We start from the raw sequence: 25,372 nt of genomic DNA, 5'->3' as shown, positions 1-25,372 counted from the left end.
GGTCTAGAGTCTCTCTCCATCTGGTTACACGTGGCTTGCTGGTAGAAATTAGGTAAAACAATTTTAACGTTACCTGCATTAAAGTCACCGGCCACTAGGAGGACCTCTTCTGGATGAGCATTTTCTTGATTGCTTATGGCCTTATACAGCTCGTTGAGTGCGTTCTTAGTGCCAGCATCAGTTTGGTGGTAAATAGGCGGATACAAATAATACAAACGGGAAACCTCTTGATAAATAGGGTGGTCTACAGCTTATCATGAGGTATTCTTCCTCAGAAAAGCAATACCTCAAGACTTCTTTAATATAAGACATCGCACACAAGCAGTTATTGACAAATACACCCACCTTCACCTATTTTTTTCCTCTTTGCTACAGGAAAAGCATCACTGCTGGTTGGCAAGTGCTTCTGGACTTGGTTGGGTGCTTGTAGACTCCTTCCATTTAAACCTGTGATGAAATGGAAAATAATGACCAAAAACAAAGGATTTAAGTCTTCTATTTTCAAATGTTTGACAAAAACATTCTTGTCAGGGATTTGTCTGATAAGGAAACATGGACAACAAATAACTGGGTTAACACTTACAGGTGGAATACTCATAAGTAATTAATGTACTTTTTAGGTTATACAACTCAGACATGCATGACAAAAAAACACAGTACCATTACATTAAAGATCATATGGCAACTTACAGCACATTTGTAAAGTATTCAGACCCCTTGACTTTTTCCACAGCCTTATTCTAAAATGTATGAAATATCCCCCCCCCCTCAAACTACACACAATACCCCATAATGACAAAGCAAAAACAGGTTGACATTTTTACAAATGTATAAAAAACAGAATTAACACATTTACATAAGTATTCAGACCCATTACTCACTACTTTGTTGAACTACTCCAATTTGCAAACCGGCCCAACGGATCCACAAATGAAATATATTGCACACCACACTGCCTTTACCCACCTTCACAAAATTAAAGTCAAAATGCTGTTCATTGACTACAGCTCAGCATTCAACAACATGGTGCCCTCAAAGCTCATCACCAAGCTCAGGACCCTGGCACTGAACACCTTCCACTGTAACTGGATCCTGGATTTCCTGACAGGCCACCCCCCCAGTTGGTGAGGGTAGGCAACATCCGCCACGCTGACAAACACAGGGCCCTTCAGGGGTGTGTTCTTAGTCCCCTCCTATACTGTACAACATACAAAACTGAAATATCAGAAGTATTCAGACCCTTACTCTTTACTCTGTTGAAACACCTTTGGCAGTGATCACAGCCTCGAGTCTTCTTGGATATGATGCTACAAGCTTGGCACACCTGTATTTGGGGGGGGATGAGGAGCTTCGCTGCACAGCTATTTTCAGGTCTCTCCAGAGATGTTAGATCGGGTTCAAGTCCAGGCTCTGGCTGGGCCACTCAAGGACATTGAGACTTGTCCCGAAACCACTCCTGCATTGTCTTGACTGTGTGCTTATGGTCATTGTCCTGTTGGAAGGTGAATCGTCCCCCCAGTCGCAGGTCCTGAGCAGGTTTTCATTCAGGATCTCTGCCCTCTTCATCTTTCCCCCCAGTCCCTGCAGCTGAAAAACATCCAAAGCATTATGCTGCCATCACCATGCTTCACCGTCGGGATGGTGTCAGCTTTCCTCCAGACGTGACGCTTTGCATTCAGGGCAAAGAGTTCAATCTTGTTTCTCATGGAGTGCTGTTAGGTGCCTTTTGGAAAACTCCAAGCGGCCGGTCATGTACCTTTTAATAAAGAGTGGCTTCTGTCTGGCCACTACCATATAGGCCTGATTGGTGGAGTGCTGCAGGGTCAACTGTGGGAAGCTCTATAGACAGGTGTTGCTTTACAAATCATGTCCAATCAATTGAATTTACCACAGGTTGACTCCAATCAAGTTGTAGAAACTTGAAGGATGACCAATGGAAACAGGATGCACCTGAGCTCAATTTGGAGTCATAGCAAAGGGTCTGAATACTTGTAAATAAGGTATGTTTATTCATTATAAATTTTGAAAAATTGATAAACTTGTTTTCGCGTTGTCATTATCTAGTGTTGTGTATAGATTGAGGGAAAAAAATATTTAATTTTAGAACGCAACAAAATCAGGAAAAAGTCGAGGGGTCTGAATATTTTCCAAATGCACTGTACATGAAGCTGTGGGATCAAGCTTGTAAAATTCACATAATGGGCAGTTAGGTTTAATCCCACCACTCTCATACAATGCTGTTCATACCTGAAGAGAGGCTGGGGTTTTCAGTGGAGCGGGTTGCCATAGCTCTTACTGCAGGATGCCTGAGGCTAGCTATGGATCTCTGAATGCCATAGGATTGAGGTTTCCTCAGGCCAGTGCTCATCAGCTTGGATTCTATAAATTCAACAATAAATTAGAGGTGATGACTGAGGGAATCAAAACAAAAAAGTGTCACATGCTTCGTAAACATAGGTGTAGACTGACAGTGAATTGCTTTATTACTGGCCCTTCCTAATAATGCAGAGAAAGAATATAGAATAGAAAAGTAAAACAAGTAATACATACAATGAGTAACAATAACTTGGCAATGCTTTCATAAAGTAGTCAGAACCCTTCCCTTATTTCACATTTTGTTACGTTACAGCCTCATAAAAAAAAACAGAAATACCTCAACAGGTGGACTCCAAGTTATAGAAACATCTCAAAGATGAGTGTCATAACAAGGGTGGCCGGAGAACGCTTACGTTTTACGTGTCCCCAACCGATTGTTTTGAAAAATGTTGTTTTACTTATTTTGTATTGAATATTGCCGCTGCCATCTCTTATGACTGAAAATAACTTCAGGACATCAGGACTGCGATTACTCACCATGGAGTGACAGAATCCTTTTTTTCCTTTAACGAGTCCAAAGCAAATGATATACTGCTTTCTCGGGAACAGGCCCAGATTCCCGTGATTTGCGTGAAGAGGCGGAAGCGAAAATGGGCCAGAGAGGCAGGCTGCTTTCCGAGAATTCGTATGCAATCGAATAAACCCCCACTTCCTTCCATTCTGCTAGTTAAAGTGCAATCTTCGGAGAATAAAATCTATGACCTACACAGAAGATTAAACTACCAACAGGGACATTCAAAACTGTAATATCTTATGCTTCATGGAGTCATGGCTGAACGACGACACATTCAAAATACAGCTGGTGGTTTATACGCTGTACAAGCAGAACAGTGGCATCTGGTAAGACAAGGGGCGGCAGCCTATGTACATTTTTGTAAATAACAGCTGGTGCACGATATCTAAGGAAGACTCGAGCTATTGCTCACCTGAGGTAGAGTATCTCATGATAAACAGTAGACCACACTATCTACCTAGATAATTCATCTGTATTTTCAGAGCTGTCTACATACCACCACAGACTGAGGCTGGCACTAAAACAGCATTGAAGCTGTATTCCGCCATAAGAAAACACTAACCCAGAGGTGGAGCTCCAAGTAGCCGGGGACTTTAAGTTAATGCAGGGAAACTTAAATCTGTTTTACCAAATTTCTATCAGCATGTTAAATTTGCAACCAGAGGGAAAAAACAAAAAACAAACTCTAGACCACCTATACACCACACAGAGACGCATACAAAGCTCTCACTTTGCCCTCCATTTGTCAAATCTGACCATAACTCTATCCTCCTGATTCCTGCTTACAAGCAAAAAGTAAAGCAGGAAGCACCAGTGACCCGGTCAATAAAAAAGTAGTTAGATGAAGCAGATGCTAGATGCTTCTTCCTATGGCATTGAGGAGTACAACATGTCAGTCATTGGCTACATCAATAAGTGCATCGATGACGTCATCCCCACAGTGACTGTACATACATACCCCAACCGGAAGAAATTAATTACATGCAACATCCGCACTGAGCTAAAGGCTAGAGCTGCCGCTTTTAATGAGCGGGACTCACCCGGAAGCTTATAAGAAACACGCTACGCTCTCTGATGGACCATAAAACAGGCAAAGCGTCAATACAGGACTAAGGTCGAATCATACTACACCGGTTTCGAGCTTACCAGACGAGCTAAACTACCGCTAAGCTTGTGTCGAGGAAAATAACACCGAAACATGCATGAGATCACTAGCTGTTCCGGGAAGACTGATCACGTTCTCCGCAGCCGATGTGAATAAGACCTTTACACATGTCAATATTCACAATGCTGCGGGGCCAGACGGCATGCGCTGACCAACTATAGCAAGTGTCTTCACTGACATTTTCAAACTCTCCCTGTCGGAGTCTAATATCAACATGTTTCAAGCAGACCACCATAGTGCCTGTGCCCAAGAACCCCAAGGCAACCTGCCTAAATGACTACCGACCTGTAGCACTGACATCTGTAGACATGAAGTGCTTTGAAAGGTTGGTCATGGCTCACATCAACCCCATTATCCAGGAAACCCTAGACCCACTCCAATTTGCATGCCGTCCCAAAAGATCCACAGACAATGCCGTCTCTATTGCACTCCACACTGCCCTTTCCCACCTGGGCAAAAGCAACACCTATGTGAGAATACTATTAATTGACTACAGCTCAGCATTCAACACCATAGTGCCCTCAAAAGCTCATCAATAAGCTAAGGACCCTGGGATTAAACACCTCTCTCTGCAACTGGACTTCCTGACGGGCCTCCCCCAGGTGGTAAGGGTAGGTAACAACATCCGTCACGCTGATCCTCAACACAGGGGTCCCTCAGGGGTGCGTGTCCAGTCCCCTCCTGTACACTTATGACTGCATGGCCAGGCACGACTCCGACACAATCATTAAGTTTGCCGATGACAAGTGGTAGGCCTGATTACCGACAACGATGAGACTGCCTACAGGGAGAAGGTCGGAGACCTGGCTGTGTGGTGCCAGGACAACAACCTCTCCCTCAATGTGATCAAGACAAAGGAGAGGATTGTGGACTACAGGAAAAGGCTGTAGTGGAGCAGGTTGAGAGCTTCAAGTTCCTTGTTGTCCACATCAACAAACTAACATGGTCAAAGCACACCAAGATGTGAAGAGGGCACAATAAAAACCTCTTCCCCCTCAGGAGACTGACAAGATTTGGCCTGGGTCCTCAGATACTCAAAATGTTCTACAGCATCCAGACTGGTTGCAGCACTGCCTGGTATGACAGCTGCTCAGCCTCCGACCGTAAGGCACTACAGAGGGTAGTGCGAACGGCCCAGTACATAAGTGGAGCCAAAATCCAGGACCTCTATACCAGGCGGTGTCAGAGGAAGGCCCTAAAAAATGTCAAAGATTCCAGCCACCCTTGTCATGGACTGTTCTCTCTGCTTACCAGAGCACCAAGTCTAGGTCCAAGAGGCTTCTAAACAGCTTTTACCCCCAAGCCATAAGACTCAAACATCTAATCCAATGGATACCCAGACTATTTGCATTGCATTTTTGTTTTGCAATAAATGTGCAAAAATGTCTAAACCCTTTTTTCACTTTGTCATTATGAGATAGATGACATTTTAGAATAAGGCTGTAACAAAATGTGGAAAAACGTCCAGGGGTCTGAATACTTTCCGAACGTACTGAGTGTGTGTGAAGACGTAAATCTTAAATTGTATCTCTTGATTTTTCGCCGCTGCCTCCTCCCCTAGAACCTTTTTATCAAATGCGAAAGAGGATGTAAGGAATAAGGGAAGAATGATTGAGAGTCCCTTTAGTCTGTCTCAGTACTCTAAAATGGCTTCTTCTCCTCATATCCTTTCCTTCATGAACAGAGGTAAAAGGAAAAGATAAGTTTCCACTATATTGCTTTCACCTGCCATGTTCTGCCAAATTAATAATCAGCAGAGGATAGTATACGAGGAAAGGTTTAAAACTTTGAGACAGAGCCATACATACCCAACAGATTAAAAGGAACAGCTGCTCACCTGCAATTGTGCTACGCCTACTACTGGAAGTATCATCTGTCGAGGCCTAGGAGAGAAATGGAGGGAAAGAACTGTAGAATCTGTTGATTCAATATTACTAAATACAGTGGATTGGTTGGTAGAGAATAATATCAAACTCATAAATATATCCTTCATATTAAAAATGTTTAGATTTTATTTTTAATATATCCTTTTGAGATGTAACCACACTTAGCATTCCCCATAGCCTACCTGCTGAGAAACAGTGACCGCAGCATGTCCCGAGGCATCTGCTCGTGTTTTGCATCTTCTGCTGGGTATGGCAGAGGATGGCTCCGAAGGGGCTGAAGCCACGGGGGCTGTCTTGGTCTTTGGTGGGTGAGTCCATGATGGAAGCTGGGACACAGATCTCAGTGGGGGTAGCAGTGATTTGGGATTGGAGGTGACACCTTGGGGCTGAAGGAATGTCTTCCTATAAGTGGCGAGTTTAGAGACAGCAGGTGGTTTAGCTGGTTTTGGCAGGGTGCACGAAGATAACTTTTTCCGCACATCTGAGGGTCTCTCTGGTTTCCTTAAAGCCGTAGATGTAACCATGGGAGTGGATGTGAGCAGAAAGTTGGGACCCAACTCCAGAGTATCATCCAAGGTGAAGGAATCACCATCTCTCCCGGACGGGCCTGGTTGGGACTGTACCATATGTTCACGGACATCAACTTCAGCACTTTTTGTTGGTTCGTGGTCAGTTTGAAAAGGGGGGCGTGCATTGCCAACAATGGTCACTGGCTCAGTGGTTGCATTTACATGGGGGTTAGTTTGAAAAGTATTATTTAGAGGTTGTTTGGTACCATCATAAGTCTCTTGCTCAGTGGTTGCATTGAACTTCATAGGACGGCAAGCTTCAAAAGTGTCTTTCATTGGCCTACTAATCTCCACAGCCTCCAGCGCAGTAGTCGTGACATTGGGCTCGTTGGTCCCAGTTTTGGGCTCCAGTGTTGGTTCAACCAGAAGTTCAAAGGTGACGTTGTTCACCCTCTTGTCATCACACAAGGAACCAGATGTTGACGAGGACAATGGCACCGTATAGGATGCAGACATCTCACTATGAGGGCAAATTATCTGTGTGACATTAGCATTTGAGAGACAGGAAGAGGCAACACTTGATTTTTGCACCACAACAGACACAGCAACCTCGGTCGTCAGGTTCTGTACCTTATGTTCTAAGGAATGCAGACTTTCTTTGCTGCCCTCGAATGCAGATATGTCATGTGTGCCCTCCAGGGAAGCTCTGGAACAGCTACTGGTTGATATAGTCTCCCTGAGAGCTGTTGGACTTCCCGGCAAACTGAGACTAAAATTAGAGCCCTTTTGCAAATCTTTATTTGCATCCTCTGGTTTAGTGAAACTCTCTTTCATAGAAATGCAAGTCTCTGGAGGTGTGTGTGACAAAGCCATTGTAGAGCTGCCAACAGTGGGCTCCACCATAGGCAAAAAGCAGGGGTCTATAGTGTCCTCAAATAAACTTTCTCCGGTGCAGTTCGGTAAAGTTTCATCTTGAATCCTGAAGATCTTTGAGGCACGTATGGGACTCAAAATTGGGGAGCAGGACTCCTGCCCGTTGAATCCCAGATGGCTGGGTTTTAAAATATGGGTGAGCATGGTTATTGGGTTAGAGGACCACCGCTTGGCTCTGGGCTCCCCACTGATACCACTGTGCTGTGATGGTGTAGATGAATGACCGATGTCTGAAAGAGGTGAAGTTTCTCCACTTATAACACTAAAGTCTGGCAGAGTCTCCATATGGAGTGACATACAGGGTACGTCTGTATTTGGCCCGGGTCAGTCAAGGTTGTTAAGTTAGACAATTCAGTTGCGCTGTCTGACTGGTTATCTCTGGGCTGCTTTCAGACTGAATGGGATCTTCCTTGCAAATTGGTTGCTAAACTTAGAATCAATATGCCTGACATTGGTGGAATGGGACTAATTGACACTGCTGGTGTCTCTTGGGTACTTCTTTGCTCCACAGAGCCAGGTGGCAGATTCCGTGCTTTATGCTTCAAAGCAGAAACATGTTTGTGACCCCAGATATCATTGGCAGTGAGGTTCAGATTGCCCTTGTCAGTGGCCTGTAGGGTAGAAATAGAAATTCCCATAATCAAATCAATGTACAAACAAAAGTCGCCCAACAAGCAATGGCTGCAGCTATGACTAGGTTAAATAACTGAATATTTTATGAGTTTAACCATAATAGGATAGACCCAATATGGAACAAATGGGAGGAACAGGGGCTAAATGTAGAGTTAATATGGATAACCTTCAAGTTAATATTTTCCAATCTTCATAGATTAAACATATTTTCAATCTAAATAATAATCACATTACAGATCAAGCTGTAAAGCTTTACAATACACCAATGTTTGCATTGTAGCATCTACAGATGGTGTTTTAAAGGGGACTGGAAACACTAAGTAATCCTAACTAAAGATATTTATTCAATCCACGAATGTTAAACATGTGCATTTAACATAGAAACATCTCTATTTTTCAGATTCTGATCTTGAACAATGTTTATTAACAATATGGGTAGGGTAATCTTGGCAGGATTTATCAAATGTTTTGTTTTGGCAGGGAGACAAAGTGCTGCCACAGGGAGGCACTTCGCCTCCACCAGACCTGAAAGGTTTCTCACAACTTTGACAGCTCTGCCATTGAGAAAATATTAAAAGGTAAAAAACTGTATACAATTCATTTTTATAATGATAAGACAATGAACAAAAATAAAACATGTAAAGTGTTGGTCCTATGTCAGAAATAATCTCAAATTTTGTGGTGCACAAACTCTTTTTACGGCGCTGATAGTGAGCATTTCTCATTTTCCAAGAATCCAGCCACCTGACAGGTGTGGCACATCAAGAAGCTGATTAAAAAGCATGATCATTGTCTCCGTGCACCAGATGTCTCAAGTTGAGGGAGTGTGCAATTGGCATGTTGAGTGTAATAATGTCCGCCAGAAAATGTTATGTTAATTTCTCCACCATAAACCACCACCAAATTTGTTTTCAAGAATTTGGCAGTACATCCAACCTGCCTCACCAACCGCAGACCATGTGTACTCACACCAGCCCAGGGCATCCGCATCCAGCTTCTTCATCTGTGGGATGGCCTGAGAACAACGACCCGGACAGCTGGTGAAACTATACACAATTCCTGGAATCTGAAAATGTCCCAGTTCTTTCATGGCCTGCATACTCACTAGACATGTCACCCATTGAGCATGTTTCGGATGCTCTGGATCGACATGTTCGACAGCGTGTGCCAGTTCCTGCAAATATCAAGCTACTTCCCACAGCAATTGAAATGTGGGATAGCATACCACAGGCCACAATCAACAGCATGCTTAAGTCTATGCAAAGATAGTGTCAAGCTGAATGAGGCAAATGGTGGTCACACCAGATACGGACTGGTTTTCTGATCCCAAGTCCTACATTTTTTTGTTTAAGTATCTGTGACTAATAAATGCTTATCTGCATTCCTAATCATGTGAAATCTATATATGAGCTTCTACTTTTAAAAATCCAACTTTCAGAAACAAGTCTCTCAACGTTGCCGCTTGCTATAGACCACCTTGAGGCCACAGCTGTGCCCTGGACTCCATATGTGAATTGATTGCCCCCCCATCTATCTTCAGAGCTCGTGCTGTTAGGTGACCTAAACTGAGACATGCTTAAAACATGAGTCTTCAATATTCCCAGGTAAGAAATTTTAGGTTGTAGTTATAGGAATTATAGGACTATTTCCCTCTATACCATGTGCCTTTCTAAGGTCTTCGACTATTGGATGATGTTACAGGCACTTTAGTATTGCCAGTGTAACAGTATAGCTTTTTAGCGCGCGCTAACTAGCTAGCCATTTTACTTCGGTTATACCAGCCTCATTTCGGGAGTTGATAGGCTTGAAGTCATAAAACAGCGCAATGCTTGACGCACAATGAAGAGCTGCTGGCAAAACGCACAAAAGGTGGTGAGGGTCTCACCACCCCCAGGTGGTGAGGGTAGGCAACAACATCTCCACCCCGCTGATCCTCAACACTGGGGCCCCACAAGGGTGCGTTCTGAGCCCTCTCCTGTACTCCCTGTTCACCCACGACTGCGCGGCAACGCACGCCTCCAACTCAATCATCAAGTTTGCGGACGACACAACAGTGGTAGGCTTGATTACCAACAACGACGAGACGGCCTACAGGGAGGAGGTGAGGGCCCTCGGAGTGTGGTGTCAGGACAATAACTTCACACTCAACGTCAACAAAACTAAGGAGATGATTGTGGACTTCAGGAAACACCCCCCATCCACATCGATGGAACAGTAGTGGAGAGGGTAGTAAGTTTTAAGTTCCTCGGCATACACATCACAGACAAACTAAATTGGTCCACTCACGCAGACAGCATCGTGAAGAAGGCGCAGCAGCGCCTCTTCAACCTCAGGAGGCTGAAGAAATTTGGCTTGTCACCAAAAACACTCACAAACTTCTACAGATGCACAATCGAGAACATCCTGGCGGGCTGTATCACTGCCTGGTACGGCAACTGCTCCGCCCACAACCGTAAGGCTCTCCAGAGGGTAGTGAGGTCTGCACAACGTATCACTGGGGGCAAACTACCTGCCCTCCAGGACACCTACACCACCCGATGTTACAGGAAGGCCATAAAGATCATCAAGGACAACACCCACCCGAGCCACTGCCTGTTCACCCCGCTATCATCCAGAAGGCGAGGTCAGTACAGGTGCATCAAAGCTGGGACCGAGAGACTGAAAAACAGCTTCTATCTCAAGGCCATCAGACTTAAACAGCAACCACTAACAATGAGTGGCTGCTGCCAAAACACTGACTCAACTCCAGCCACTTCAATAATGGGAATTGATGGGAAAGGATGTAAAATATATCACTAGCCACTTTAAACAATGCTACCTAATATAATGTTTACATACCCTACATTATTCATCTCATATGTATACGTATATACTGTACTCTATCATCTACTGCATCCTTATGTAATACATGCATCACTAGCCACTTTAACTATGCCACTTTGTTTACATACTCATCTCATATGTATATACTGTACTCGATACCATCTACTGTATCTTGCCTATGCTGCTCTGCACCATCACTCATTCATATCTTTATGTACATATTCTTTATCCCCTTACAATGTGTATAAGATATTAGTTTTGGAATTGTTAGTTAGATTACTTGTTGGTTATTACTGCATTGTCGGAACTGGAAGCACAAGCATTTCGCTACACTCGCATTAACATCTGCTAACCATGTGTATGTGACAAATAAAATTTGATTTGATTTTGATTTGATTGAATGTGTACGCGCCTGCTTCTGCCTACCACCGCTCAGTCAGATACTTGTATGCTCAGTCAGATTATATGCGACGCAGGACACGCTAGATAATATCTAGTAATATCAACAACTATGTGCAATTTCCGGCCGATTTCTCAGCCAAACGTGAAGAACAAACGGAGCCATTTTGCCTACAAAAATAATCTTTTGGGAAAAAAATTAACTTTGGCTATTTACCTGGGAGTGAAAACATCCGAAGTTCAAAGGTAAACGATTTAATTTGATTGCTTTTCGTGACAAGGTTGCCTGCTGCTAGCAAGGCATAATGCTATGCTAGGCTATCGATAAACTTACACAAATGCTTGTCTAGCTTTAGCTGTAAAACATATTTTGAAAATGTGAGATGACAGGGTGATTAACAAAAGGCTAAGCTGTGTTCCAATATATTTCACTTGTGATTTTCATGATTAGGAAGATTTTCTAGAAAGATTTATATCCATTGCGTTATGCTAATTAGTGTCAGTTGATGACAACGGTCCCGTTCACGGGATGGGGTGTCACTAGAGGTTAACTGACTTGCCGAGTTAAAGATATAGATATATATTTTTTATATCGGCGCCCAAAAATACAGATTTCCGATTGTTATGAAAACTTGAAATCGGCCCTAATTAAATCGGGCATTCTGATTAATCGGTCGACCTCTAATGTGGACAACTACCGAGTTGTCTGGTTAGACTGTAAACTCTCCTTCCATACTCACATTAAGTATATCCAATATAGAAGAATCTGCTTCTTATTTCACAACAAAGCACCCTTCACTCATGCTGCCAAATATACCCCCGTAAAACTGACTATCCTACTGATCCCTGAATTCGGCGTTTTCATTTACAAAATGGCCTCCAACACACGACTTTGCAAATTGTATACTGTCTATCACAGTGCCATCCTTTTTGTCACCAAAGCCCCCTATACTACCCACCACTGCGACCTGTATGCTCTCATTGGCTGGTCCTCGCTTCATACTCGTCGCCAAACCCACTGGCTCCAGGTCATCTATAAGTCTTTGCTAGGTAAAGCCCTGCCTTATCACTGGTCACCATAGCAGCACCAACCCGAAGCACATGCTCCAGCAGTCACCCCCAAAGCCAATTCCCCCATTGGCCGCCTTTCCTTCCAGTTCTTTGCTGCCTATGACTGGAACGGGTCGCAGTTGTAAATGCTAACTTGTTCTCAACTAGCCTACCTGGTTAAATAAAATAAATAACTAAAATAAATTAGGGCCCAATGAATTTGTCAATTGACTGATTTCCTTAAATGAACTGTAACATCTTTGAAATTGTTGCATGTTCCGTTTATATTTTTGTTCAGTGTATTACATTTGAGTATTTTCTCTCTCCAATTGAGGAGCCTGAAATTATCACAAGTTAACAAGCCGAGTAGACAATCTGCCAAAATGAGGCAAGGTCGCTAGCTAGCTAAACTAACATTTTCTACTTGACTTAGCTCTTCTGTCATCTTGTCTTTATGTTTAATGTTTTTTTGTTAACTGTACAAAATAAAATGCTTATATTGACAATTCTAAGAGCATTCGTCATTAGGTAGGCCATTATTAGCAAGAGCTAAAACGAACTGGCTAATGAGTCGATAAGTAGCTAGCTCGCTAGAAGAGGGCTGCTGCAGGGTTGATAACATTTTACCAGTAAAATGTAGCTTTTAGAATGTACCTTTTAATGTGACACAACAAGTCATGTTGTTTTCATCGGATTACTTCAAAAAGCTCCTACTGTAAGTCACCCATGCACATTCATCCACTAAAATAATTCCAGCATTCAAATAGCACACTGTGCACCCACCACACGAATGGATAGAGACATATGGTTCCAAAACGTGTAATGATATTTGGCATTTGTCTTGTAGCCTGAATTGATGTGTCCATTGCTGTCTGTGCGCGACTCGGCCATACATATGTGGCTTGGCGAAATCTTGGTGTTCTCATCAAACCACACTTTCAAGTTCATTTGCTCTTTTCTTGTTTCTTACATGCAGTGATGGTGTAATTGCCTACAGCTTTCTTGGCATTTAGTTTTAATTAGTGACGTGACAAAGGACACCTATACCGATAACCGACATTTACAATTTTGGCGGCCTTTTAAGCATTCCTCGTACAGTTAAATAGTTGCAGACGCAGCAGTCACTACAGTACTGTCCCTGGTTCGAATCCAGGCTGTATTACAGCCAGCCATTTTTGGGAGTCCCATAGGGTGGCACAGCTTCATCTGGGTTTGGCCATCATTGTAAATAAGAATTTATTCTTAACTGACTTGCCTAGTTAAATAAAAGGTTATATACACACACACACACATTAACAGTAAAACCTAATCAAAACCTATTTCTTTCACTTACTTGCTGTGCTATTTCGTTCCTTTGTTTAGTCATTTCATTCACAACCAGGATCTCTTTGGAATGCCGTTTGGGTCTTTGCTTCAAAATATACAATTTAACGTGTCAATTAAGTTTGTTGACCAATCAGGACCTGAATATGACTGCACGTCACATACTTTAACACGTTCATACATTTTTTTACGTAGTTATTACACAATCACTCGTATTTCATATGTCACAACGATTCATCAATACATATTTTTTACTGCTCTAATTAGTTTGGTAGCCAGTTTATACTTGCAATAAGGCGTCTGTGGGCTTTGTGATACTTGGCCAATATACCAAGGCTAAGGGCTGCATCCAGGCAATCCGCGGTGTGTCGTGATAAGAACAGCCTTTGGCGGTGGAATATTGGCAAAATACCACACCCCTCATGCCTTATAGCTTAAGTAAAATATTTGGCTAACGTTAGCAGCAGTATAGCGAACATCAAAATTAAACATTTTAACCAATTTACCATCGTCTTAGCTAGTGCAAGTTTTGCCAACGAAAGTACCCAGGGTTTTTTGATTAAGTAGACGGGGGGGAATAACTTGTAAATTAGCTAGTAAACAAACAAACTCACCCGTAGCAGACTTGTAATGTTGCCAAACCGTTGAGAATCAAAAATATCACTTATGTTCTCATTGGACAGGACACATTCCAACCTATCGGGAAAGTGGAACTGACGATTGGTTGCGTAACAGCTGGCAGCATGTAGACTTCCTGTTTTCGATTCCGCCTTCAAAATAAAAGCTCGCTGTAAAAACAAAATGCTATATGATCTCAGTGATAGGAAATCATCAATATATTTTAGCTGTTTCGATATTTATGGTAGTTTTGCTAACACCAGCCTCACTACGTCCTTAACTTCAGTGTCAGGAACGGCTGCTTTGTGTTAAACGAAGTCAGAGAGGTCCAACTCGGCGGAAAATCGTCTCACTCCAGCAGGTGACGTTTTTTCATTGTTTCGCCCACCAACGTAACGAGTTTTTTTTGTATGGTCAATAAGCGTGTCGAATTTGGTGAACAAAAAAAAATGAACGGCTTATTTGCTACGCGATTTTTACTTGATCAAATATAAGTAATGCTTAAGTAATATAAGTAAAGTTGCTACGATTGTACTGATATAAGTAGGACACTTGACAACTTCTATTTTTTTTTAAACACTAACGGAGATGGCTATGCACATTCATGTCATGAGGCTTGTGACATAGCATCTCTCTCTGTTTAATACCGCGGTTGTTGACAACAACCCTCAACGAATACTTAAAGTATTACAATAATGAGATGAATCCAAAGAAAGGATTGGCTGAATCTAAAAAGCCACCCTGTCGATTTGTGAAAAACGACATTGTTAGGGTGGAGAGACGTGTACTTCTCAGTATATCCATATTCTTTGAGGAAGCTTCGATAATGAAGGGACTTTGCCCTCAGACTTCAAGCCGGCACCCTACGCTGGTTGGATATGCCCGTTTCGAATGGAACGAATCATGAACTATTGTTTTACATAGGACCGCCCCAGCCTTTCTGGTCCCAGCCAGCACTTCCGGGACAATCCTGAATTTCCACGATACGGATTGAATTTGCTGTCCAGCAAATGAGAAGTAAAGTTAACTTGTGACTGAGAAAAATAGAAAGTTATCATTTAACATTACCTAGTAGATAGTTTCCTTCTGCATATGTTCCCAGGTACAGTTTTGAGAGCAAATATATGCACTGTCAATCGAAAAAGTAAAGCTAAATCTTTGCAATCTAAAAAAAATCTAATATCAACCCTCACAGCACTTGATGGGCGAATCCGGATTGAAAGTTAATTGAATTGAGTATGGAAAGCCAAAAGGTTCAAATCGTTGCCGACCCCCACCAGCAGTCACCAGGGGGGCACCACTACATCCAGCCAGCTCCCTGCCCCAGGGATATGGGGAGAGGGCCAGAAAGAGCTAAGGCCGACCCAGGGCGGGGGGCCAATCCCCACCCATGGCCAACAGGGGGTGCCACTACATCCACCCAGCTCCCCTGCACCAGGAAAAGGGGGGAGAGGGGGGAACGACCCCGGACAGGGTGCCTGACGACCCCGGACAGGGTGCCTGACGACCCCGGACAGGGTGCCTGACGACCCCGGACAGGGTGCCTGATCTCTGCCGGCTGCCAAGGCTGCAAGGGGGCACCACTCCATCCAGCCAGCTCCCTGCACTAGTGATATCAGGGGAGAGGGGCAGAAAGGGATGGGGACTACCCAGGGAGAGGGGGCCAACACTCGAATGGGGGGGGGCGACCTCCGCCCGCGGCACTTCATTCAAGGAGATGGGGGAGAGGAACCAGTCAGGCGGGGCCAAACTCCAGCCCACGACCACCAGGGGGTGCCACTACATTCAACCAGTTCCTTGCACGGGCTGGGGCAACCCAGAGAGTGGGGTTATTTGTTCGACAGCCTATGGGGTAATGAATGGCATTTTTGGGTTATCGCCGAAAATTACTTATTTGGTATGTATAGTGTGTATGTTATCGTGTGTGTCTGTGTGTGTGTCTGTGCCAATGTTTGTGTTGCTTCACATTCCCCGCTGTACCATAAGGTGTTTTTTTAATCTGTTTTTTAAATGTAATTGTACTGCTTGCGTCAGTTACTTGATGTGGAATAGAGTTCCATGTAGTCATAGCTATATGTAGTACTGTGTGCCTCCCATAGTCTGTTCTGGACTTGGACTGTGGAGAGACCTTTTCAAATCCAATTGTATTTGTCACATACACATGGTTAGCAGATGTTAATGCGAGTGTAGCGAAATGCTTGTGCTTCTAGTTCCAACAATGCAGTAATAACCAACGAGTAATCTAACCGAACAATTCCACAACAACTACCTTATACACACAAGTGTAGAGGGATGAAGAATATGTACATAAAGATATATGAATGAGTGACGGTACAGAACGGCATAGGCAAGATGCAGTAGATGGTATAGAGTACAGTATATACATATGAGATGAATAATGTAGGGTATGTAAACATATAAAAGTGGCATTGATTAAAGTGGCTAGTGATACATTTTTTACATCAATTTTCCATTATTAAAGTGGCAGCTGTTTAGCAGTCTGATGCCCTTGAGATAGAAGCTGTTTTTCAGTCTCTCGGTCCCTGCTTTGATGCACCTGTACTAAACCTCGCCTTCTGGATGATAGCGGGGTGAACAGGCAGTTGCTCGGGTGGTTGTTGTCCTTGATGATCTTTATGGCCTTCCTGTGACATTCGGTGGTGTAGGTGTCCTGGAGGGCAGGTAGCTTGCCCCCGGTGATGCGTTGTGCAGACCTCACTACCATCTGGAGAGCCTTACAGTTGTGGGTGGAGCAGTTGCCGTACAGGCGGTGATACAGCCCGAAAGGATGCTCTCGATTGTGCATCTGTAAAAGTTTGCTTTTGGTGACAAGCCAAATTTTTTCAGCCTCCTGAGGTTGAAGAGATGCTGCTGCGCCTTCTTCACCACGCTGTGGGTGGAACATTTCAGTTTGTCCGTGATGTGTACGCCGAGGAACTTAAAACTTACTACCCTCTACCCTCTCCACTGCTTGATGACGAGTTTGGAGGGTAATATGGTGTTAAATGCTGAGCTGTAGTCGATGAATACCATTCTCACATAAGTATTCCTCTTGTCCAGATGGGTTAGGGCAGTTTGCAGTGTGGTGGCGATTGCGTCGTCTGTGGACCTATTGGGGCGGTAAGCAAATTGGAATAAAACCTAAGATTACCTGGGGTACCAATGTAAAAAAAACTAAATACTGCATAGTTTCCTAGGAACACGAAGCGCGGCGGCCATCTCTGTCGGCGCCGGAAGTTACATGGCATGTCTTGTGGGGTATGCATGGGTGTCCGAGCTGTGTGCCAGTAGTTTAGATAGACAGCTCGGTGCATTCAACATGTCAATACCTCTCATAAATAAAAGTACTGATGAAGTCAATCTCTCTTCCACTTTCAGCCAGGAGAGATTGACATGCATATATTAATATGAGCTCTCTGTGTACATCCAAGGGCCAGCCCTGCTGCCCTGTTCTGAGTCAATTGCTTTTTTAGGGCCTGTAGGACCTGCCCTGTTGATAGTGTTGTTAACAAGGCATAGCATCGCTTTATTATAGACTGACTTCTCCCCATCTTAGCTACGACTGCATCAATATGTTTAGACCATGACAGTTTTCAATTAGTGTTGCTCCAAGCAGTTTAGTCTTCTCAACTTGTTCAATTTCCACGTTATTTATTGCAATGTTTAGTTGAGCTTTAGGGTTTAGTGAGTGTTTTGTTCCAAATGCAATGCTTTTAGTTTTAGAAATATTTAGGCCTAACCTATTTCTTGCGACCCACTCTGAAACTAACTGCAGCTCTTTATTGAGTGTTGCAGTCATTTCAGTGGCTGTAGAAGCTGACGTGTATAGTGTTGAGTCATTCACATACATAGAAACTCTGGCTTTATTCAAAGTCAGTAGCATGTCGTTAGTCAAAATTGAAAAAAGCAATGGGTCTAAACAGCTGCCCTGGGGAATTTCTGATTCTAACTGGATTATATTTGATAGGCTTCCATTAAAGAACACCCTCTGTGTTCTGTTAGACAAGTAAGTCTTTATCCACAATATAGCAGGGGGTGTAAAGCCATAACACATGCTTTTCCAGCAGCAGACGATGATCAATATTGTCAAAAGCTGCCCTGAAGTCAGGCCCCACAATCATTTTATCATCAATTTCTCTCAGCCAATCATCAGTCATTTGTGTAAGTGCTGTGGTTGTTGAGTGTTTTTTCCTATAAGTATGCTGAAATTCTGTTGTCAATTTGTTTACTGTAAAATAGCGTTGTATCTTGTCAAACACAATTTTTTTCCAGAAGTTTACTAAGGGTTGATAACAGGCTGATTGGTTGGCTATTTGAGACAGTAAAGGGTGCTTTACTATTCTTGGGTAGCGGAATGACTTTAGCTTCCCTCCAGGCCTGAGGGCACATGCTCTCTAGTAGGCTTAAATTGAAGATGAGGCAAATAGGAGTGGCAATATCGTCTGCTATTATCCTCAGTCATTTTCCATCGAGATTGTCAGACCCTGGTGGCTGGTCATTGTTGACAGATAACAATTATTTTTTCGACTCTTCCACACGGACTTTCCGGAATTCAAAAGTACAATTCTTGTCCTTCATAATTTGGTCCAAGATATGTCGTGCCAGCATTTGTTGCTGGCATGTCATCCATAAGTTTGCTTATCTTGCCAATGAAAAAGTCATTAAAGTAGTTTGCGATATCAGTGGGCTTTGTGATGAATGAGCCATCTGATTCAATGAATGTAGGAGCCGAGTTGGCTATTTTTCCCAAAATTTAATTTAAGGTGCCCCAAAGCTTTTTCCTATCTTTTTTTGTAAAATTTATCTTTGTTTCATAGTGTTTTTACTTTTTAATTCAGTTTAGTCACATGATTTCTTAATTTGTAGTATGTTTGACAATCAGTTGGGCTGGCAGACTTAATTGCCATACCTTTTGCCTCATCCCTCTCAATCATACAATTTTTCAATTCCTCATCAATCCAAGGGGATTTAACAGTTTTTACCGTAATTTTCTTAATGGGTGCGTGCTTATTAGTAATTGGAATAAGTAGTTTCATACATGCGTCTGGTAACAACCACAGACCAGCAAATATTCTTTACATCAACATATGAATCACTACAAAACTTATTGTATGACCTCTTATACACTATATTAGGCCCAGCCTTTGGAACTTTGGTTTTCCTAGATATGGCTATTATATTGTGATCACTACATCCTATGGATTTGGATACAGCTTTAAAGCAAATATCTGCAATGTTAGTAAAAATGTGATCAATACATGTTGATGATTTAATTCCTGTGCTGTTTGTAACTACCCTGGTAGGTGGACTGACAACCTGATCCAGGTTGCAGGCACTGGTTACAGTTTGAATTTTTTTCCTGAGTGGGAAGCTTGATGATAGCCAGTCAATATTGATATCACCCAGAAAATATACTTCTCTCTTGATATCACATACATTATCAAGCCTTTCACACATATTACCCAGATACTGACTGTTAGACCAGACAGGAGAGAATTACAGTAACCAAGCCTGCTTGTAATAAAAGCATGGACGGGTCTCTCTGTATCAGCCTGAGATAGAAACGGACAGACCTTGGCAATGTTCCGCGGGTGGTAAAAAGCTATTTTGGTCACATTCGTAAAGTGTGATTCGACATTGAGTTCAGAATCTAAAATGACACCCACAGTTGAAGTCGGAAGTTTACATACACTTAAGTTGGAGTCATTAAAACTTTTCAGCCACTCCACAAATTTCTTCTAAACAAACTATAGTTTTGGTATGTCGGTTAGGACATCTACTTTGTGCATGACACAAAGTAATTGTTCCAACAATTGTTTACAGACAGATTATTTCACTTATTTACTGTATCACAATTCCAGGGGGTCAGAAGTTGACTGTGTTTTTAAACAGCATGGAAAATTCCTGAAAATGATGTCATGGCTTTAGAAGCTTCTGATAGGCTAATTGACATAATTTGAGTCAATTGGAGTTGTGCCTGTGGATGTATTTCAAGGCCTACCTTCAAACTCTGTGCCTCTTTGCTTGACATAATTGGAAAATCAAAAGAAATCAGCCAAGGCCTCAGAAAAAAATTTGGAGACCTCCACAAGTCTGGTTCATCCTTGAGAGCAATTTCCAAACGCCTGAAGGTACCACGTTCATCTGTACAAACAATAATACGCAAGTATAAACACCATGGGACCACGCAGCCGCCATACCGCTCAGAACAGAGACGCACGCGTTCTGTCTCCTGGAGATGAACAGACTTTGATGAAAAAAGTGCAAATCAATCCCAGAACAACAGCAAGGGACCTTGTGAAGATGCTGGAGGAAACAGGTACAAAGGTATCTATATCCACAGTAAAACAAGTCCTATATCGACATAACCTGAAAGGCCGCTTAGCAAGAAGCCACTGCTCCAAAACCGCCATAAAAAGCCAGACTATGGTGTGCAACTGCCCATGGGGACACAGATTGTTATTTTTGGAGAAATGGTCTGATGAAACAAAAACAGAACTGTTTGGCCATAATGACCATTGTTATGTTTGGAGGAAAAAGGGGGAGGCTTGCAAGCCAAAGAACACCATCCCAAACGTGAAGCACGGGGGTGGCAGCATCATGTTGTGGGGGTGCTTTGCTGCAGGAGGGACTGGTGCACTTCACAAAATATATGGCATCATGAGGGGGGGAAATTATGTGGATATATTGAAGCAACATCTCAAGACATCAGTCATGAAGTTAAAACTTGGTCGCAAACGGGTCTTCCAAATGGACAATGACCCCAAGCATACTTCCAAAGTTGTGGAAAATGACTTGATGACAACAAAGTCTAGGTATTGGAGTGGCCATCACAAAGCCCTGACCTCGATCCTATAGAAGATGTGTGGGCAGAACTGAAAAAACGTGTGCGAGCAAGGAGGCCTACAAACCTGACTCAGTTACACCAGCTCTGTCATGAGTAATGGGACAAAATTCACCCAACTTATTGTGGGAAGCTTGTGGAAGGCTACCCAAAATGTTTGACTCAAGTTAAACAACTTAAAGGCAATGCTGCCAAATACTAATGTAGTGTATGTAAACTTCTGACTCACTGGGAATGTGATGAAGAAATAAAAGCTGAAATAAATCATTCTCGCTACTATTATTCTGACATTTCACATTCTTAAAATAAAGTTGGGATCCTAACTGACCTAAAACAGGGAATATTTACTGGGATTAAATGTCAGGAATTGTGGAAAAACTGAGTTTAAATGTACTTGGCTAAGGTGGATGTAAACTTCCGACTTATGTTAGCACAGCTGAAAACTGTCGCTCTGATTAAAGAAGCAATAACACTGGCCTTCTTTAGACTAGTTGTGTATCTGGAGCATCAGCATTTGTGGGTTCGATTACATGCTTAAAATGGCCAGAAACAAAGGACTTTCTTCTGAAACTCATCAGTCTATTCTTGTTCTGAGAAATCAAGCCTATCCCGTGCGAGAAATTTCCAAGAAACTGAAGATCTCGTACAACGCTGTGCACTACTCCCTTCACAGAACAGAGCAAATGGGCTCTAACCAGAATAGGAAGAGGAGTGGGAGGGCCCCGTGCACAACTGAGCAAGAAAACAAGTACATTAGAGTGTCTAGTTTGAGAAACAGATGCCTCACAAGTCCTCAACTGGCAGCTTCATTAAATAGTACCCACAAAACATAGTAGTACCCGCAAAAGTCTCAATGAAGAGGTGACTCCCAGATGCTGGCCTTCTAGGCAAAGAAAAAGCCATATCTCAGACTGGCCAATAAAAAATATATATTAAGATTGGCAAAAGAACACATACACTGGACAGAGGAAGATTGAAAAAAAGGTGTTATGGACAGACGAATCTAAGTTTGAGGTGCTCGGATCACAAAGAAGAACATCCATGAGACGCAGAAAAAAAGGGGATCTTGAAGTAGGAAGGCTATCACTCCATTTTGCAACACCATACCCTGTGGACGGTGCTTAATTGAAGCCAATTTCCTCATACAACAGGACAATGACCCAAAGAACTATTTAGAGAACAAGCAGTCAGCTGGTATTCTGTTTTCTCACGTGACCGTATGGTATGGGAAAAATCCTACTCTTCTTTCGAACAACTTCAGCAGGTTATCTGAGTGTATATCAAGTTGAGAAAGACATTTGGACATGAGTGGGGTTGTGGTGATTCTCTTAAACTCAGCATTGATCTGAAAATAGTAATGAACCAAAATAGATTAAAAACGGCAGAAAGGAAAATAGACTGGAGGTGATCAACCAAGCAGCAAACTAGAGGGTTCTCTATAGGGAGAGAAATAACTAGGCAGTCAGCACAAATGGTGATAACTCTAAATAAGGCTCACTTGTGTGTCAAGCTGAGGGAAAATAATATTCTACTTTCACCAACAAATCCCAAATAACATACCCAATAGATCAACAATAAGACAAGCATGGCTAATTTATCTCAATGACTTCAAAGAGTGCAGGCCATCTTGCCATGAAGTCCTCTACCATGGGTGCGTCACGGACAACTTCATGTCTCCTGTATGCAAACACCTTCTCCATTTTGAACTTTACTGTCGCTCTGTCGTTCCTTTTCTTCACATCAGACAGTAGAGCTTTCCACATGTCCTCGAGGCTCTTCTGTTTCTCCTGAGGGATATGTGGGGCAAAAGTTCACTTTTGTATGTACTGTATATGGGTAACGGACAGTATGGCCGTAATATGGGTGCTTTAACTTGTAATTATTCAAAAATTGGGACCTAATTGACACCAATTCTGAACACTCCTTACATTTCCACAACATTGAAAAAAGGAGAACAGAAATACTATAAGACCTAAAGACTGACATTCAGAGCTATTTTTTGGGGGGTATTAAAACAACGTCTAACAATACTCACCAACACTATACAGCCTTTGAATGGGTAGACAAAGCAGCACAAATGTAGTAGACAAACATCATGGACCTGTAAATATACATTTTGTTCATTACATTATTTTTTTCATTTGATTCAATTATGTATAGATTTATGCATCCACTCATGTACATATGTTGAATGATTTTTATTTTTGTCAAATAATTTTAAACGTATTGATAAATGTACACCCATAATATAAAGTAACACTGTTCAAGTGCTAAAATGAACTCCACATCCCATTTCAATAAATCTATGTCACCTTTGCACCACGTTTTACAACATGGAGGCAGCCATGGGCAAACTGTTAAACTGCATGAAAGCACCACTCATAGGTGTATAATCATTAGATCTAAACATGTAATGAAAATAAATATCTGTTTTGATGCAAATACATTAACTTTTACATTTTTTTAAAAACTTTTACCTCGCAATAAAAAAAAATGCCGCACTAAATGCTGCTGCAAAGTGATTGCAGACGATGTCGTGCACAAGCACCAAAGCATTAGTTAGCTAGCAAGTTGGCTAGCATGGTTGCTAGCTCAAGCGGTGTTCACTCCTCAGCAAACCCTCGTAAATTCAAAGTTTTTGAGCAATAGGTAAATATCATGGTGTTTCACCAACTAACTTTACCTCCTTGCAAAATTTCATCTTGACCTAGTCCTGTTTTACTGTTCATAGAGGCTAGCAACATCGTCTTTTACCTTTTAGCTGCTGTGCCAATATGTTTCAGACTCGAGCACAAGATGAGGATATGGAGCCATCACTAATAACGTTACTGCTTACAATTCTGACTACAACCACACAGACAAACGTTGAATAAAATCAGTCACCATCATCACTTCTCCGCGCCAGCGTTCTTTCTGGAAGATTCTTCTCTTGCGCTGTTTGAATTGTTCCGCATTATTCTTCATAATTTAGCTTTATTGGTTCACACTCCCCCTAAATGAGGTTGCATTGATTGTGATTTGTGATTTGTGTTGCATTGATTGCAAGCAATTAAATCGTGTTGAGAGGAGAAACAAAACATGTTTGTGTAAATCTGACAGCCCACCTTGTCCCGTTTTTTTCAGTGTACTCTGTCAAGGGTTCTTCTTTATTTTGACTTTTTTATACATTGTAAAATAATAGCGAAGACATCAAAACTATGAAATAACACATATGGAATCATGTAGTAACCAAGAAAGTGTTAAACTTATCCTCTATAGTAGAGAACTCTAGGTCTTCCATTCCTGTGGCGATCCTCATGTGAGCCAGTTTCATCATAGTGCTTGATGGTTTTTGCGACTGCACTTGAAGAAACCTTAAAAGTTCTTCACATTTTCCAGACTAACCTTCATGTCTTAAAGTAATGATGGACTGTCGTTTCTCTTTGCTTATTTTAGCTGTTCTTGCCATAATATGGACTTGATCTTTTACCAAATAGGGCTATCTTCTGTATACCACCCCTACCTTATCACAACACAACTGATTGGCTCAAGCGCATTAAGAAGGAAAGACAATCCACAAATAAACTTTTAAGAATGCACCCATGTTAATTGAAATGCATTCCAGGTGACTACCTAATTTATTTATTTTATTTAACCTTTATTTAACTAGAAAAGTCAGTTAAGAACAAATTCTTATTTATGATGATGGCCTACCAAAATGCAAAAGGCCTCATGAAGCCGGTTGAGAAAATGCCAAGTGTGCAAAGCTGTCATCAAGGCTTTGCTATTTGAAGAATCTCAAATATTAAATATATTTTGATTTGTTTGAAACTTCTTTGGTTACTACATAATTCCATGTGTTATTTCATAGTTTTGATGTCTTCGCTATTATTTTACAATGTATAAAATAGTCCAAATAAAAATAAATCCTTGATTGAATAGTTGTTCTAAAACATTTGACCAGTAGTGTACTGCATATGTAACCGATGTGAAATGGCTAGCTAGTTAGCAGTGGTGCGAGCTAATAGCATTTCAATCCGTAACGCCACTCACTCTGAGACCTTGGAAGTAGTTGTTCCCCTTGCTCTGCAAGGGAGGTGGCTTTTGTGGAGCAATTGGTAACGGTGCTTCGTGGGTGACTGTTGTTGATGTGTGCAGAGGGTCCCTGGTTCGAGCCCAGGTAGGGATGAGGAGAGGGACGGAAGCTGTACTGTTACATATGTTCAAAAGTTTGCGGTCAAATGTTTGGGAATTTTCCTTGTTTTTGAAAGAAAAGACGACTATTATTTTTTGTCCATTAAAATAACATCAAATTGATCA

General features: G+C 42.1%; 1 protein-coding gene across 3 annotated transcripts in view; it reads right to left on the bottom strand.

Moving 5' to 3' along the window:
* si:ch211-126c2.4 (uncharacterized) overlaps window positions 1-14,407 on the bottom strand; it is a 32,711-nt gene extending 18,304 nt beyond the window's left edge. Inside the window, exons 1-6 of one of the 3 annotated variants that reach the window (XM_064951163.1) lie at window positions 14,226-14,407; window positions 13,622-13,699; window positions 6,124-7,994; window positions 5,893-5,938; window positions 2,248-2,379; window positions 346-447 (exon numbers count right to left, since the gene is read on the bottom strand). In XM_064951163.1, the coding sequence (XP_064807235.1) occupies window positions 346-447; window positions 2,248-2,379; window positions 5,893-5,938; window positions 6,124-7,680 (1,837 nt within the window). In that variant the 5' untranslated portion in view covers window positions 7,681-7,994; window positions 13,622-13,699; window positions 14,226-14,407. The remainder of the gene's footprint in view (window positions 1-345; window positions 448-2,247; window positions 2,380-5,892; window positions 5,939-6,123; window positions 7,995-13,621; window positions 13,700-14,225) is intronic. The other 2 variants (XM_064951164.1, XM_064951162.1) reach the window with 2 other exon arrangements.
* Window positions 14,408-25,372: the final 10,965 nt, after the last annotated feature.

The sequence above is a fragment of the Oncorhynchus masou genome, chromosome 31 (genome assembly GCF_036934945.1).
Source record: "Oncorhynchus masou masou isolate Uvic2021 chromosome 31, UVic_Omas_1.1, whole genome shotgun sequence".
Lineage (NCBI taxonomy): Eukaryota > Metazoa > Chordata > Actinopteri > Salmoniformes > Salmonidae > Oncorhynchus > Oncorhynchus masou.
Note: the sequence above shows the minus strand (reverse complement) of the source record. Positions and strands in the feature narration are given on the sequence as shown.